The following is a 12064-nucleotide window of genomic DNA, read 5'->3' on the forward strand; positions in this document are numbered from 1 at the left end:
GATCTGATCTAGAGAAATTATTAAAGGCTACCCAAGTCAACTTGGTAGTTGTTGTCTAGCATACCTGGAGGGCACGAAGTTGGAAAAGGCTGCATTAGAACATGCCTCCCTTGTTATAAATTGATTATTTCTGATCTTGCAGGTCATGCTCCTTCAGTTAATAGTTTATTTCTCAGAGGTTTTAATGTTTATATACAATTTTCTAGTCTATTTCTTCAGCTTCCTGTACTCACTATCTCCCATCTCTGTGTTCGGAAGTTTTATGCAGAGCTTGGAAAAGTAACTTTTTGGAAAACAGAAAGTCCTCCCCCACCCACAAACATCCCTACATAGCCAGTGTTGGCTGGCAGGGTTCTGGGAACTACTGTACTTTTGCCAGCTCTAGTATTAGGCTGTGTTTAGTGAAATTTGGTGAAATTTGCCTATTACAGTACATTTAATTTTAAGGGAAGGGGGAAGGTAAGGAAATGGAGGACATGAAAGAGAATACAAGAAAGGAATGATCATCATTGACCCCCTTTTTTCTGATCTCTCTCCTTCCTTCCTTCTCTTGTAAACCACTCAGATCTTTGAAGGAAATAATGACAGCCGCCAAGTAGTCTCCAATGCTTTTATCCCACCTATCCTGGCCCGCTACCTGCGCATCATACCCCAGAGTTGGAACCAGAAGATTGCGCTGAAAGTGGCACTGTTGGGATGCCAAGCTGCTCGTCCAAAGGCTCTGCGTCCATATAGTGACAGTGGAAGTGAGGAGTTAGGAAACTGGGACTGTATGTTTGGGCTGAAGGCTGCTAGTTCATTTCAGCTGGACTACAAGTGTCTAATGAAGCTGTGGTCCTGAGATCTCAGAGCAATCTCAGAGCAGAAGGGAAGACCAACTGATAGCAGTGTAGTGGAGCAGGGTCTAAGTGCCTGAACGTTTTTGTTAGCAGAGATTATTATGTCCTCAGCCCACTGCACCTCCCTCAGGCTTTCTCTTTCTCACAGATTTTAGTAACAGTTCTCATAGTAGTTTGGGGGTGGTTTTAACAACAATTTATTGTTGCAAGCTATCCGAGTTGTAATGCAAGGTGTTTTATGGCTTGATCTTGAATTATGATTTATTCATTTTACAATGGGATGACAAATAGGGTTAGAAGCAGTGCCTGAGATGTGGTGTGATATATTTTTTGTTGTTGTGTGCCTTCAAGTCATTTCTGACTTATGGCAATCCTATGCTGAACCTATCATGAGGTTTTCTAGGCTGAGTGTGTAACTTGCCCATGGGCTGAGCCAGGAATTGAACCTAGATCTCCAGTCTTGGCTAGGGTTGATATATCCTGCCGGTAGGCGGGGCATGCACGGTTTTGGCGATACTGGTACGGTCACGTCCCGGTTCCCGCCAAATCCCGGCTCTGGGGCCTGGCCTGCCGATGCGGCCATTGCCCCAGCCAGCAGCCATTAATGTGGCTGGCCAGCCAGCCACCCACCTCCTCCTCTTCCGCGCTCCACCTCCTGGGTGGGTCGCGGCAGCTGCTGCACCGCCCAAGGCAGCTGTGCGGGCCACGGACAGCTGCGGCTTGCGCGCGCACTGCGCTAGTTTGCACAGCGCCAGCCGGCCAGCCACCCACCCACCTCGTCCTCCGCCTCCTCCATGGGCTGCAGTTGCCTGGGCCTCGGCTGGCTATGGTTTGCGCGCACTGCGCTTTCACGCGAGCGCGCACGCAGTTTTGCAGCAGCTCCTCTCCATCAGGCTGGCTGGCCAATAGGAGGACAGCAGGGGCGGGGCTGTTTCTAGCCCCAGTCTCCTATTGGCCAGCCTCAGGAAGCTTCAGAGAAGGAGGACGCTTCAGAAGAGGAGGTGGAGGAGGAGCACTGAGAGCCTCTGGCTCTTGGCCAGGGGGAGGAGAATGGGCCATTTCTTGGTGTGATTTGGCACCAAGTATGAAGAGGAGGAGGAGGTGGGTGGCTATTTGCACAATTTTTATTTTACATTTCTACCATCTGCCTAGGAATAATGCCAAAATGTCCTCCATTTTGATCATGCCTAAGAAACATGCATTTATATTTTACATTTTTTAAAAAAATCACCATTTTTTTCGCGTGTCCTTCATGTAAAAAAAAAAGTGTCCTACATTTGAAAATGTTGTCTTACATTTGTCCCAGTTTGGAGGTCCTGACCTATGGCAACCCTGGTCTTGATATGTTAAGTACCTCCCCTGAAATTAATACATGAGTCCTCAAACCAGTATAGTATCATGTTTTGAATGTTGGACTAGGACCCTGGGAGATCAGGCTTCAATCTCTGGTTGGCCATGGAGACCCACTGGGTGACCTTGGGCAAATCCCACCCTCAGCCTCAGCAGAAGACATGGGAAACCCTCCGCTGAACAAATATTGCCAAGCAAACCCCATCTTAGAATCATAGAATAATAGAGTTGGAAGAGACCGCAAGGGCCATCCAGTCCAACCCCCTGCCATGCAGGAAATCCAAATCAAAGCATCCCCAACAGATGGCCATCCAGCCTCTGTTTAAAGACCTCCAAGGAGGGAGATTCCACTACACTCCGAGGGAGTGCATTCCACTGTCGAACAGCCCTTACTGTCGGAAAGTTCCTCCTAATGTTGAGGTGGAACCTCTTTTCCTGCAGTTTGCATCCATTGTTCCGGTTCCTAGTCTCTGGAGCAGCAGAAAACAAGCTTGCTCCCTCCTCAATATGACATCCCTTCAAATATTTAAACAGGGCTATCATATCACCCCTTAACCTTCTCTTCTCCAGGCTAAACATCCCCAGCTCCCTAAGTCGTTCCTCATAGGGCATGGCTTCCAGACCCTTCACCATTTTAGTTGCTCTCCTTAGGTTCACCATAAGTTGGAAACTATTTGAAGGCGCACAACACTACCTCAAAACTGCACATATAACAAAAGGAATCTTCTCACAGAAGGAATTGACCCCTAAGGCTCAAAAGGCTTTTGCTGAGCAGATTTATTGCTTTTATGTATTAATCATAACACACTGGTTTAAAAGAGTCATCTGAGGAAGTGGACTGGCATCAGAGGAAGTTCATTCTAAACTATAAATCACTCTTAAAGATATTTCTAGATTTCCTCCCCCCACCCCCTTTTCCTCTTCTTACCCCCTAAAATTGTACTCTTTGTAGTCCACAGTGGCCCCCAAGAGCTTCCCGTCCTGACTAGCAGCCCTGCCATTTTCACAGAAATTCCAGGAATAGTGATCAGTTCAGAAAAAACAGGTAAGTACTCCTGACATCTTGATGTTGTGGTCAGATGGAATAGGACTGGGGGTTTGCTATCACCTTTGCTGTGGGAGGAATAGGTGCATGTTTGCCACTACGCATAATTCGTGCCACCCTGCTCTTGCCTTGCCTGCATGCACACTGTGGCGGTTTGTACTCACAGGAGCTAATGAAGTGAAGAGTCAAAGGCTGGGGTCCAGAGTGTGACCCAACTACATTTAGTTTTCAGCCCAAATTCATCCTTTGGAAGATAAAACCTTCCATAATGAATGCATTCCAATGACTTAAAGTAGGGAAGCTTAGTTTGGAAGGATTGTCTGCTGTCACACTTGGACAGCTTCCAGCGCATGCATACATATTTATCCACTACACAGATACAAATATGAGAGAAAGCCATAGTTCAACAGTAAAATTCTTGCACTGCATGCAGAAAGTTCCAGTTCAACCCTGGAAATCTGAACCTGTTAGGGCTGTGAAAGTGGACAGTCCTTGCCAGTCATCCAACACAGTAAATCAAGGGTCTTGCTTAATATAAACAACCATTCTCTGCTCTTCTGTGTATTGCAGCAGAATAGTTAATACACAAGAGGAAGATTTACACATCATGAAGCTACTGTGCTTATAACCGACATATCCTGTGCAAAATGCCAGCCAAGGGCTTTCTCTCTTCTCATTTGCTCACTCAGTCACTGTTTTATCTACACGCGGATTCATTAATTTCCTTTTCAGTTTGGCAGTTTCCTTTGGGAGGAGGAGCAGCATTATTGGTAGCTCTTTTTTCCTTCAAACCCCCCCCCCTTTATATAACTCCCTCTCTCTCCCTTGCACCATAATTGTGATAATTGAGCCCTTCCCAGAAGGCATCTGGCTCCATCCTGGCTTCTGAGGGGATTCCACCTACACATCTCTTCTTGTAAATCCATGATATCTGACAGTGACAAAGGCTGCAACTATGGAGAAGACTTAGGGATTGCAAATAGTAACTTTTTTTAAATGGAGGGAGACCATTTTTCAGTGAGAATACACTGGGAATCAGAGTTCTGCAGACACCCTTTAAAAAACACAAATGGTAGTTGGTCTGAACCAGGGAAAGCCCTCACTGCTTGCTATCTCTCCTCTGCCAGGCTGAGACCAACCACACTTCTCCCAGGTGGATTTATGCATTAGGGAGGCATGCAGAGCATCTCAGAATATCTCAGAATATTCATGGTTCAATAGGGATTCTACTCTGTAACATACATAAACACAGTAATTAATCTGGTCTCAATGAACTATGCATGCTGAAGTGAGATATCTTTCATAGACAGTAAGGATAGTGGAGAAGAAAGAGAACCCAAAGGCTGATTCTGTTTCTTTCTTCAGGGCCCCCTTTACTGGTGATGCTGCTGATTGGAGGTTTTGTCCTAATCTGCTCTGCTCTCTTGTTGCTGATTTTTCTCCGTCATAAGAAGAGGTGAGTAACATTTATTTCATTCCATCTTTTGTAAAATTTCTATCCCACCTTTACTTCTTAAATTTATATCACCAAGTCATTCAAGAATATCAGGTCCTCCGCCACTTTTTTAGTCTCATTACATCTTGTAAGGACAGAAAGACTGAGGGCCCGAACAGACAGGCCAAAATAAGGCTGCTTCGGGTCACTTTGGAGGTATGCAGTTTAAATGACACACACACCTTAAGTGGCTAGTAGCACCTTCTGGCCTCTTAGGACTCATGCATCATTTAAACAGTACACCTCCAAAGTGAGCCGAAGCAGCTTTATTTTAGCCTGTCTGTTTGTGCTCTCAGTCTCAGCTAGTGAGCTACATGGCCAAGAGGAGATCTGAACCTGGATATTTCAAGTCTTAGCCAACATTTTCACCACTGTTCCACACTAGTTATTTCCTTCCTCTTTTTCCTTTAGCCCAGCAATTGGTGAGAGCCCCTCTGAACTCAACCCTGGAGTGAGCAGCTTCCTGATACATAGGAGCCTCACAACACTATCACCTGCCCTCAGAAAACCACAGTCCCAGTGTGCACCCATTCCAATAGTTTAAAAACATTTTATGCCTGTTAGAGGACACAGAAACTTGCTATGTCCTCCTGTCCTTTAAAGCCATGGAGCGGCCTTTTAAAAAGTCTCAAAAATAGCCACAAGTACTTCTCTCAACATAATGTAGAATTTGAGGAAGCTCAAGGGAAAGTACAAAATACAAAGGAACACAGACTGAGCACGCAGAATTCAAAGCTATAGCTGTGTTAGTCTGCAGAATCAATATGTAGAGAGATCTTGTAGCACCTTTGATACTAACTGAAAGAAAGCAATTGGCAGTATGAGATTTCGTAGACTGAAGTCTTTTTCCTCAGATGCTTTTGGGGGGGAGCAAGTTTCTTGAAGAGGTTAATGGCCACTCCATTCGGCTAAATTTGGTGCTTTCCATAATGGTAGAATTCAAAGATATAGCCATGTTAGTCTGTAGAATCAGTATATAGGGAGATCTTGTAGCACCTTTGAGACTAACTGAAAGAAAACAGTTGCCAGCATGATATTTCGTAGCCTTCAGCCTACTTCCTCAGATCAAAATCATCTGAGGAAGTAGACTGAAGTCTAGGAAAGCTCATGCTGCCAACTTCTTTCTTTCAGTTAGTCTCAAAGGTGCTACAAGCTCTCCATACATACTGAGCACATAGAAGCATTAGTTACTCCCCAGTCCCCACAAAATATTATGTTTCCTGGGAAGAAGAGGTACCATAGTCCCCTGCCTCTGAAGGGCATTAGGTTGAAGAATACTGGGTTAGACGACTTCCGGGTGAGGACTAATGGTAGGTTGATGTCCCTACCCAAGCTCCATGACAGGGAAAACATAAGCAACAAAAGAAGCAGGTTAGGAAGCAAGTATAGTTGTCCCTCCATATTCGCTAGGGTTAGGGGAACAAGACCCCCGTGAATATGGAAAAACCGCAAATAACAAAAACACTGTTTTTACCTGAGAGGACACCTCTCTAGAAATCTCTAGGTCCTCCAGTGCAACTCTGTGGTCAATGTCCAACATACACTGACCATAGAATGGCACTGGAGTAGCTACAAATGGTCTTTCAGTGCAACTTTTAGTTAAAGTTGACCACAGAGTTGCACTGGAGGACCTAGACAGTCCTAGAGAGAACATATTAATGAAATCCATGAATAATCAAATCCGCAAATATCAAAGCCGCAAATATGGAGGGATGACTGTACAGCAAAACTCTCTCTAGACATGGAGAGAGTGTGAGAGTACCCATGCATGCTCTGAAATGCTATTCTTCACAAGGAGCCCACAGAAATCATAGCAGTCTGAAGCAAGTTGAGCAGTAAAGGGAGGAGGCTCAGGATGAACATCACACCTAAGTGAGCCTTTAATGGTCACTGGATCTGCAAAATCCCTCACTTTCTTAGGCCCGTTACAGACGGGCCTGAAAATACGGACTGGGTCCATATTAGGGTTAGAAAGGGGCGTCACTTCCTGATGCCCCTAACCCTAGTACGGACCCAGTCTGTACAAAATGGTGGCGGCCGTTCCACACGGCCGCCGCCATTACGACGTCACGAACGCGCCATCTCCAAACGAGGTGGCGCGGACGTGACATCTTTGCGCCGCGTGAGGGCGCCTAGTGCACCCTTTCCGCGATGCAAGAATGAGCTCCGAAACGGAGCTCCTTCTGGGGTTTGCGTCGCTGGGTGCAGCCTTTACATGGCTGCGCCCAGCGACGCAGAGGAGAAAGGGGCCAAGCGGCCCCTTTCTCCTCCTCCCCACTGTCGGCGGGTGTCCTTGGGGCTTGAAGCCCCATGGACACCCCTTTCCAGCGGCTTCCCCGCGGACTGCAAAGCGCCGGATTGGGGCCTCGGAGGCTGCCGGTCTGGCAGTTGAAGCCCCGATACAGCGGGGAAAGGGGCGGGTGCAGGCCGCTCCAAACGGGCGGTCTGTAACCCGCCTCAATTACCTTTAACTACTTAATTTACAAGTGAAGAGAATTCTTCTGAGTGATGGTGAAACTAAAGGCTTGATGAGTTGCCATCTTTCTGTAAATAAGATCTGAGAAAATAAAGGTTATTTGCAATATTTTATCTTAAAAGCAAAAAGCCCAAGGAATGTGACTCAACAAAGTTTTAAACAGATAAAAGGGACAGTAACCTTAGAAGATACAAGATGTCTTACTTTTTTTCTTTCAACGATTGAGTCTTGAATACTAAATTTTGCTAAGTAAAGAGGACAGACCTCTGGGGAAAGTAGATTGTTTATGTAATAAGAAGATAAGATTAAGATTAAGACAGTGTCTTTGGATCTACAGAGAATGCATTGGGATGAAATTCTTAATTTAAAAACGGAAAAAGGGGGGGAAAGAACCCAGGAGATTTTTTGTTTGTTTGTTTTTAATCCAGTTAGTGTTGGATTTATTGAATCATACAGAAGTTGGAAGAGATCAGGTTTTTGAGAAATGATGATATGACGAGTTCAAAGAATTTAAAGACTCTCTAAAGTGATTGGTTGGGATTGCAAAACAAAGTAATGATAAAGTGAAACTTTTGGAAATTGAAATTCTAAGCAATGAGATGGAAAAAGATTTGGCTAATCTGGTATTGTTAAAAGGTTTTTTAAAAAGTTAAAAAGATTAATGGAAAACAAGAATATAGCGGTCAAGTTGCATTGATGGGTGGAATTGCTTTTAAAATTGAGCAGCAAGTTTAACATTGGAGTGTCATCAAGAAGAATATGAATTGTATATTACCACAAAATGTTAAGATATGGAGAGGAATTTGAGAAGGACGTTAGGATAGGAGAGAGTATACCTGCTATTGTTGGAGAGATGTTTGTAATGATAAAGAAGGTTTTGCTCGGAATGCAATTTCTATTTCAGGCAACTGATGTACTATTTAAGGAAGAGCAAGGAAATGTGCTAAAGTTTGTAAGATGGTGGAAAAAACCAAGCGTTAAACACAAAATTAAAGAGGTTTTGGTAAATTGGGTTAGGAATGTTAGCTACAACATACAGATGGATCAATGAGAAAATATATGGTCAAGGGGATTATGTCATGATTTCAAAGAGGATTTTTATAAAATGAATTTCTAGAAAATGATGTATTGTTGCTACAAGGTGCAGCATACAAATCTAAGACAAATTGCTTAGAATGTATAAAATGATTTAAGATGTATGTCAGATAGGATTTAAATACATATATTGATGAAGAGAATTTAAAAATTAATGCTCAATTAAAACTGGAGCTTTTCCCTTTTCGGATGATTGATGTACAGTTGGAAAAGAACTATGAAAGATTAATCTATATGGTTAAGACTGCAAGAATTGATATATATGAAAAGATGGAAGAATGCTTGTGGAAGGTGATCTAATCAGTTGAAATGAACAAATTGTCTGATTTGACTAAAGAATGGCTGTTAGAGGTTTTTTTTGTTTTTTTTTAAAATCTGAAACCCCTTACAGGCGTTTTGTGGAGGAAAAAGAAAAGAAAATGAATTGGTAATTTTTGGTTTTGATTATTAGAGAGAATAGGTTATTGAAGAAGAAAATAGCTGTAATCTTTAGATAAGTATGAATAATTATATGTGTATATAACAACAAAAAGGAAGATAAGAAGTCCTCTTTTTCTTTCATCTTTTTTTCTTGTATTTTTCTTCTTCTAATTTCTGTATTTTTAATATACTTTGTAGAAAAAAATATTGGGTTATAATATTATGGCTGTTTATTTATTTTTTATTTCAATTGAAGGGACACTCATAGAACAGATTCCTCAATTGTTGTGCAGTATAAAATAAATAGTCTAATAAAATAAAACAAAAAAATTAAATCAACACAAATCAAGATTTAAATCAGCCCAAAGATACTTAGAGATAAGTTAGCATTGCAGAAACAATGGCCTGTTACAGACAGCCAAAATAAAGCTGCTTCGAGTAACAGTGGACATATGGTGTTTCAATGATGCATGCATCCTAAGAGTCCAGAAGCCAAACCAAAGCCATGCTCCAGTCCTTAGGGCTGGAGCGTGGCTTTGGTGTGACTTTTGGACTCTTAGGACGCATGCATCATTGAAACACCATACCTCCACTGTGACTCGAAGCAGCTTTATTTTGGCTGTCTGTAACAGGCCAATATAAAAACCAGAATTATAAAGTACAATCCACGATCAAGAGCTAAAACTACTTGGTAGATATAGAATGTAAAATTACTAAAATGCCCAAAGCTAGGAAAGTAAAAGAAACAAGTGGCCCTACCGATGTTGTTGGACTGTAAGTGACATCAGTCCTAGCCCATATAGCACATAGTGAGGGATGGTGGGAGTTGCAGTCTAACATCACTTGCGGAACTACAGTTTTCCCAGCCCTGCTTAGAGAGACATTTGTAGCTGCCTCCAAATTATTTATATGCTAAACCCTCTAATTGGTAACTACTATGCTGTGATGTTCTTTGAAAGTTCAATATTTAGGCAACAACTGAAGCTCATGCACACAACTGTATGTACAACTGTTTTGTTTTTTTTGCATAGGAATAAGGCTGGTATATGGTTTGTATGCCATTTAGTAGCACTTATTGGTTCTAGTCCTTGATGTGGAAATTGTCGTTGAATCCACCTGAGTCTTCTTTCCTTTCCTTTGGCAGGAAGGCAGCAGTAGATCAAGACTGTGGCCTCACCAAAGGTAAAGTACAGAACAGTGTATTATTAACCTTTATTTATGAAGCGCTGTAAATTTACACAGCGCTGTACATGCAATCTTTTTAGTTAGACGGTTCCCTGCCCTCTATGAGACACAAGCTAATAGTCATATTTGGGAGCTGGGAAACAAATTAGTTTTCTTATGTGACAGGCTGGGGGTGGATTAGATTAGATTATTTTGTGCTTTGTATACACATTTTATCATATTTACCCCACTTTTTAGAACTGAAGTACGGATTATTAAATCTCAGTTGTGGCATCTTGTATTTGGAATTCTCATTCTTTCTTGCCTTGTACCCATTCTGATGTCTTTTGAGTACTGGGATTTTAAAAATTCTTTTGCACAATGATGATGATGGTTTACTGCTGTGTAGTCAATGTCCAGCTATCCTTTTTTTATCTGTCTGTTGGAGACAACTCCAGTGAGCTTAAAAATGAGGACTATAATAAAATGGTTGCAGTATACAGTGCTCATATTTGAAGAGCCAGCTAGCCTGGCATGCCCTCTTTACTCCATTCCAACTCTCTCTCTGATTTTATGCCTGCCTGCAACAGATTTGATGCTCTCGGCCATAATATTCTGTTTTTGATCCAAACTGGTGGAAAGGTGCTTTTCTATCACAATGGGCACAATTTCTTCAAAATTTGTGTCTCTTTCTCCTGACAGATTCCACTTTAATGTACCGAATACCGGAAGACAGTCAGGTAGTTCCTGGAGGAAGCCTGCAACCTTCCACCTCTGAAGTCACCTCATTCCATGGAGCAGGAATGCCAGTGGATGTTGGCAAAGCTCAACCACCAGGTAAGTTATGTCTCTTTTCAGGCTGGAGAGTGAGCCATCACCACAAACAGCCATCTATTAGGCCCACCCAATGTTCCTCATACCTAGAGTGTCCATACTGTATGTCCTACTTTCTAGACCTCTATTTGAAGGGCTATCAAATGGCAGCCATGATTTATACGCATCCTTTGTTAACAGGGCTGTTTGCTCCAAAACTACTTCAAAAGATAAACACTCATAGTAAGGAAGAACTGGGCCCTTTCAACATTAACACTTAGAGAACTGATGGAGTGAGTGTACCTGGTCAAGGTCTTCCCCACTCTGATGACATAGATTTTATTTGAATAATAGAAATTATTTCTGAATTTTCCTTTGCATCCGTTAGTACATGCAAATTTTATGCAAATCTGGCTTCTTTTTGCTAATGCATTTTCACTACTTTTGAGACTTGTGTTTTTGGACAATGGCTAAGTGCCCACTTAGAAGCAGTTCTCTTCAGAAAAAGGGAAATATGAGAGGCCAGAGAAACAATAGAATTGTCAGAGCTTGAAATATTATTTTTAAAAAGCTCTCCAGGGTGTCAGGCCCTACCTAGACATCCTTGGTATTTCCTGGAAGCTTCAAATAATAACCAAACCAAATGATGCTTAGCTTTCAAATCAGGAAAGATCAGGTGTATTCATACTTGCATGATGATATAGAAATCTCTTGTACAATAATCTTCTGTAATTTTTTCTGTGTGGCTGGAAAATAATTTCAGGGTTTTCTACCCTACTGCGGGCTAAGATTAAAGTCATCTGTGTGTGAAAGGAATAAAACAATGGATGGAGGCCCGGTACGGACTGGCACTATGTGCTGGACTGGGGCCAAAAGTAGGTCTCAGGAGAGTGGAGCGTCTGCACGTTCCCAAGCCCTAATGTGTGCCACAGGTGCCATCTTGGCGCACTGTCATTTACCTGGTGCGTGCCATGATGTGACTTGTGCACTGCATCCAAACAGCGCAGCACATGAAGGACATCACAGCGCTGCTCCAGGGCACTTATGGTGCCTCAGCAGCAGCAGAGAAAGAAGCAGTGTTTTGTGGCTCCTTTTTCTGGTCGCGTCGTTGCTGCGCATTTGGTTGGCGTGGCCACTATCCAGGGGAGTCCGGGACAGCCTCTGTCCACCCCTTTCTCCTCATCTGTACAGCACTGGAGTTTTCAACTGAGACTGAGGTAGAGACAGAGCATGGGCTCTGTAAGCTTGCAGCTTTTGTGGTGCTGGCCTTTGCCTAGGTTTTTGGTAGCATTTCAACTTTATTTGGACATTAAATGTTCAACCTGTATAAATGTAAAATATTACAAATGGTGAAAAGAAAACTCCAG

At 42.7% G+C, this 12064-nt stretch overlaps 1 protein-coding gene across 2 annotated transcripts in view; it reads left to right on the forward strand.

The window, feature by feature from the left end:
* Positions 1 to 12064, forward strand: part of LOC121915246 (discoidin, CUB and LCCL domain-containing protein 1-like) — a 71418-nt gene that overhangs the window by 55511 nt on the left and 3843 nt on the right. Inside the window, exons 12-16 of one of the 2 annotated variants that reach the window (XM_042439273.1) lie at positions 566 to 770; positions 3142 to 3234; positions 4600 to 4690; positions 9865 to 9902; positions 10587 to 10721. In XM_042439273.1, coding sequence (XP_042295207.1) covers positions 566 to 770; positions 3142 to 3234; positions 4600 to 4690; positions 9865 to 9902; positions 10587 to 10721 — 562 coding nt within the window. The remainder of the gene's footprint in view (positions 1 to 565; positions 771 to 3141; positions 3235 to 4599; positions 4691 to 9864; positions 9903 to 10586; positions 10722 to 12064) is intronic. The other variant, XM_042439272.1, reaches the window with a different exon arrangement.

The sequence above is a fragment of the Sceloporus undulatus genome, chromosome 9 (genome assembly GCF_019175285.1).
Source record: "Sceloporus undulatus isolate JIND9_A2432 ecotype Alabama chromosome 9, SceUnd_v1.1, whole genome shotgun sequence".
Lineage (NCBI taxonomy): Eukaryota > Metazoa > Chordata > Lepidosauria > Squamata > Phrynosomatidae > Sceloporus > Sceloporus undulatus.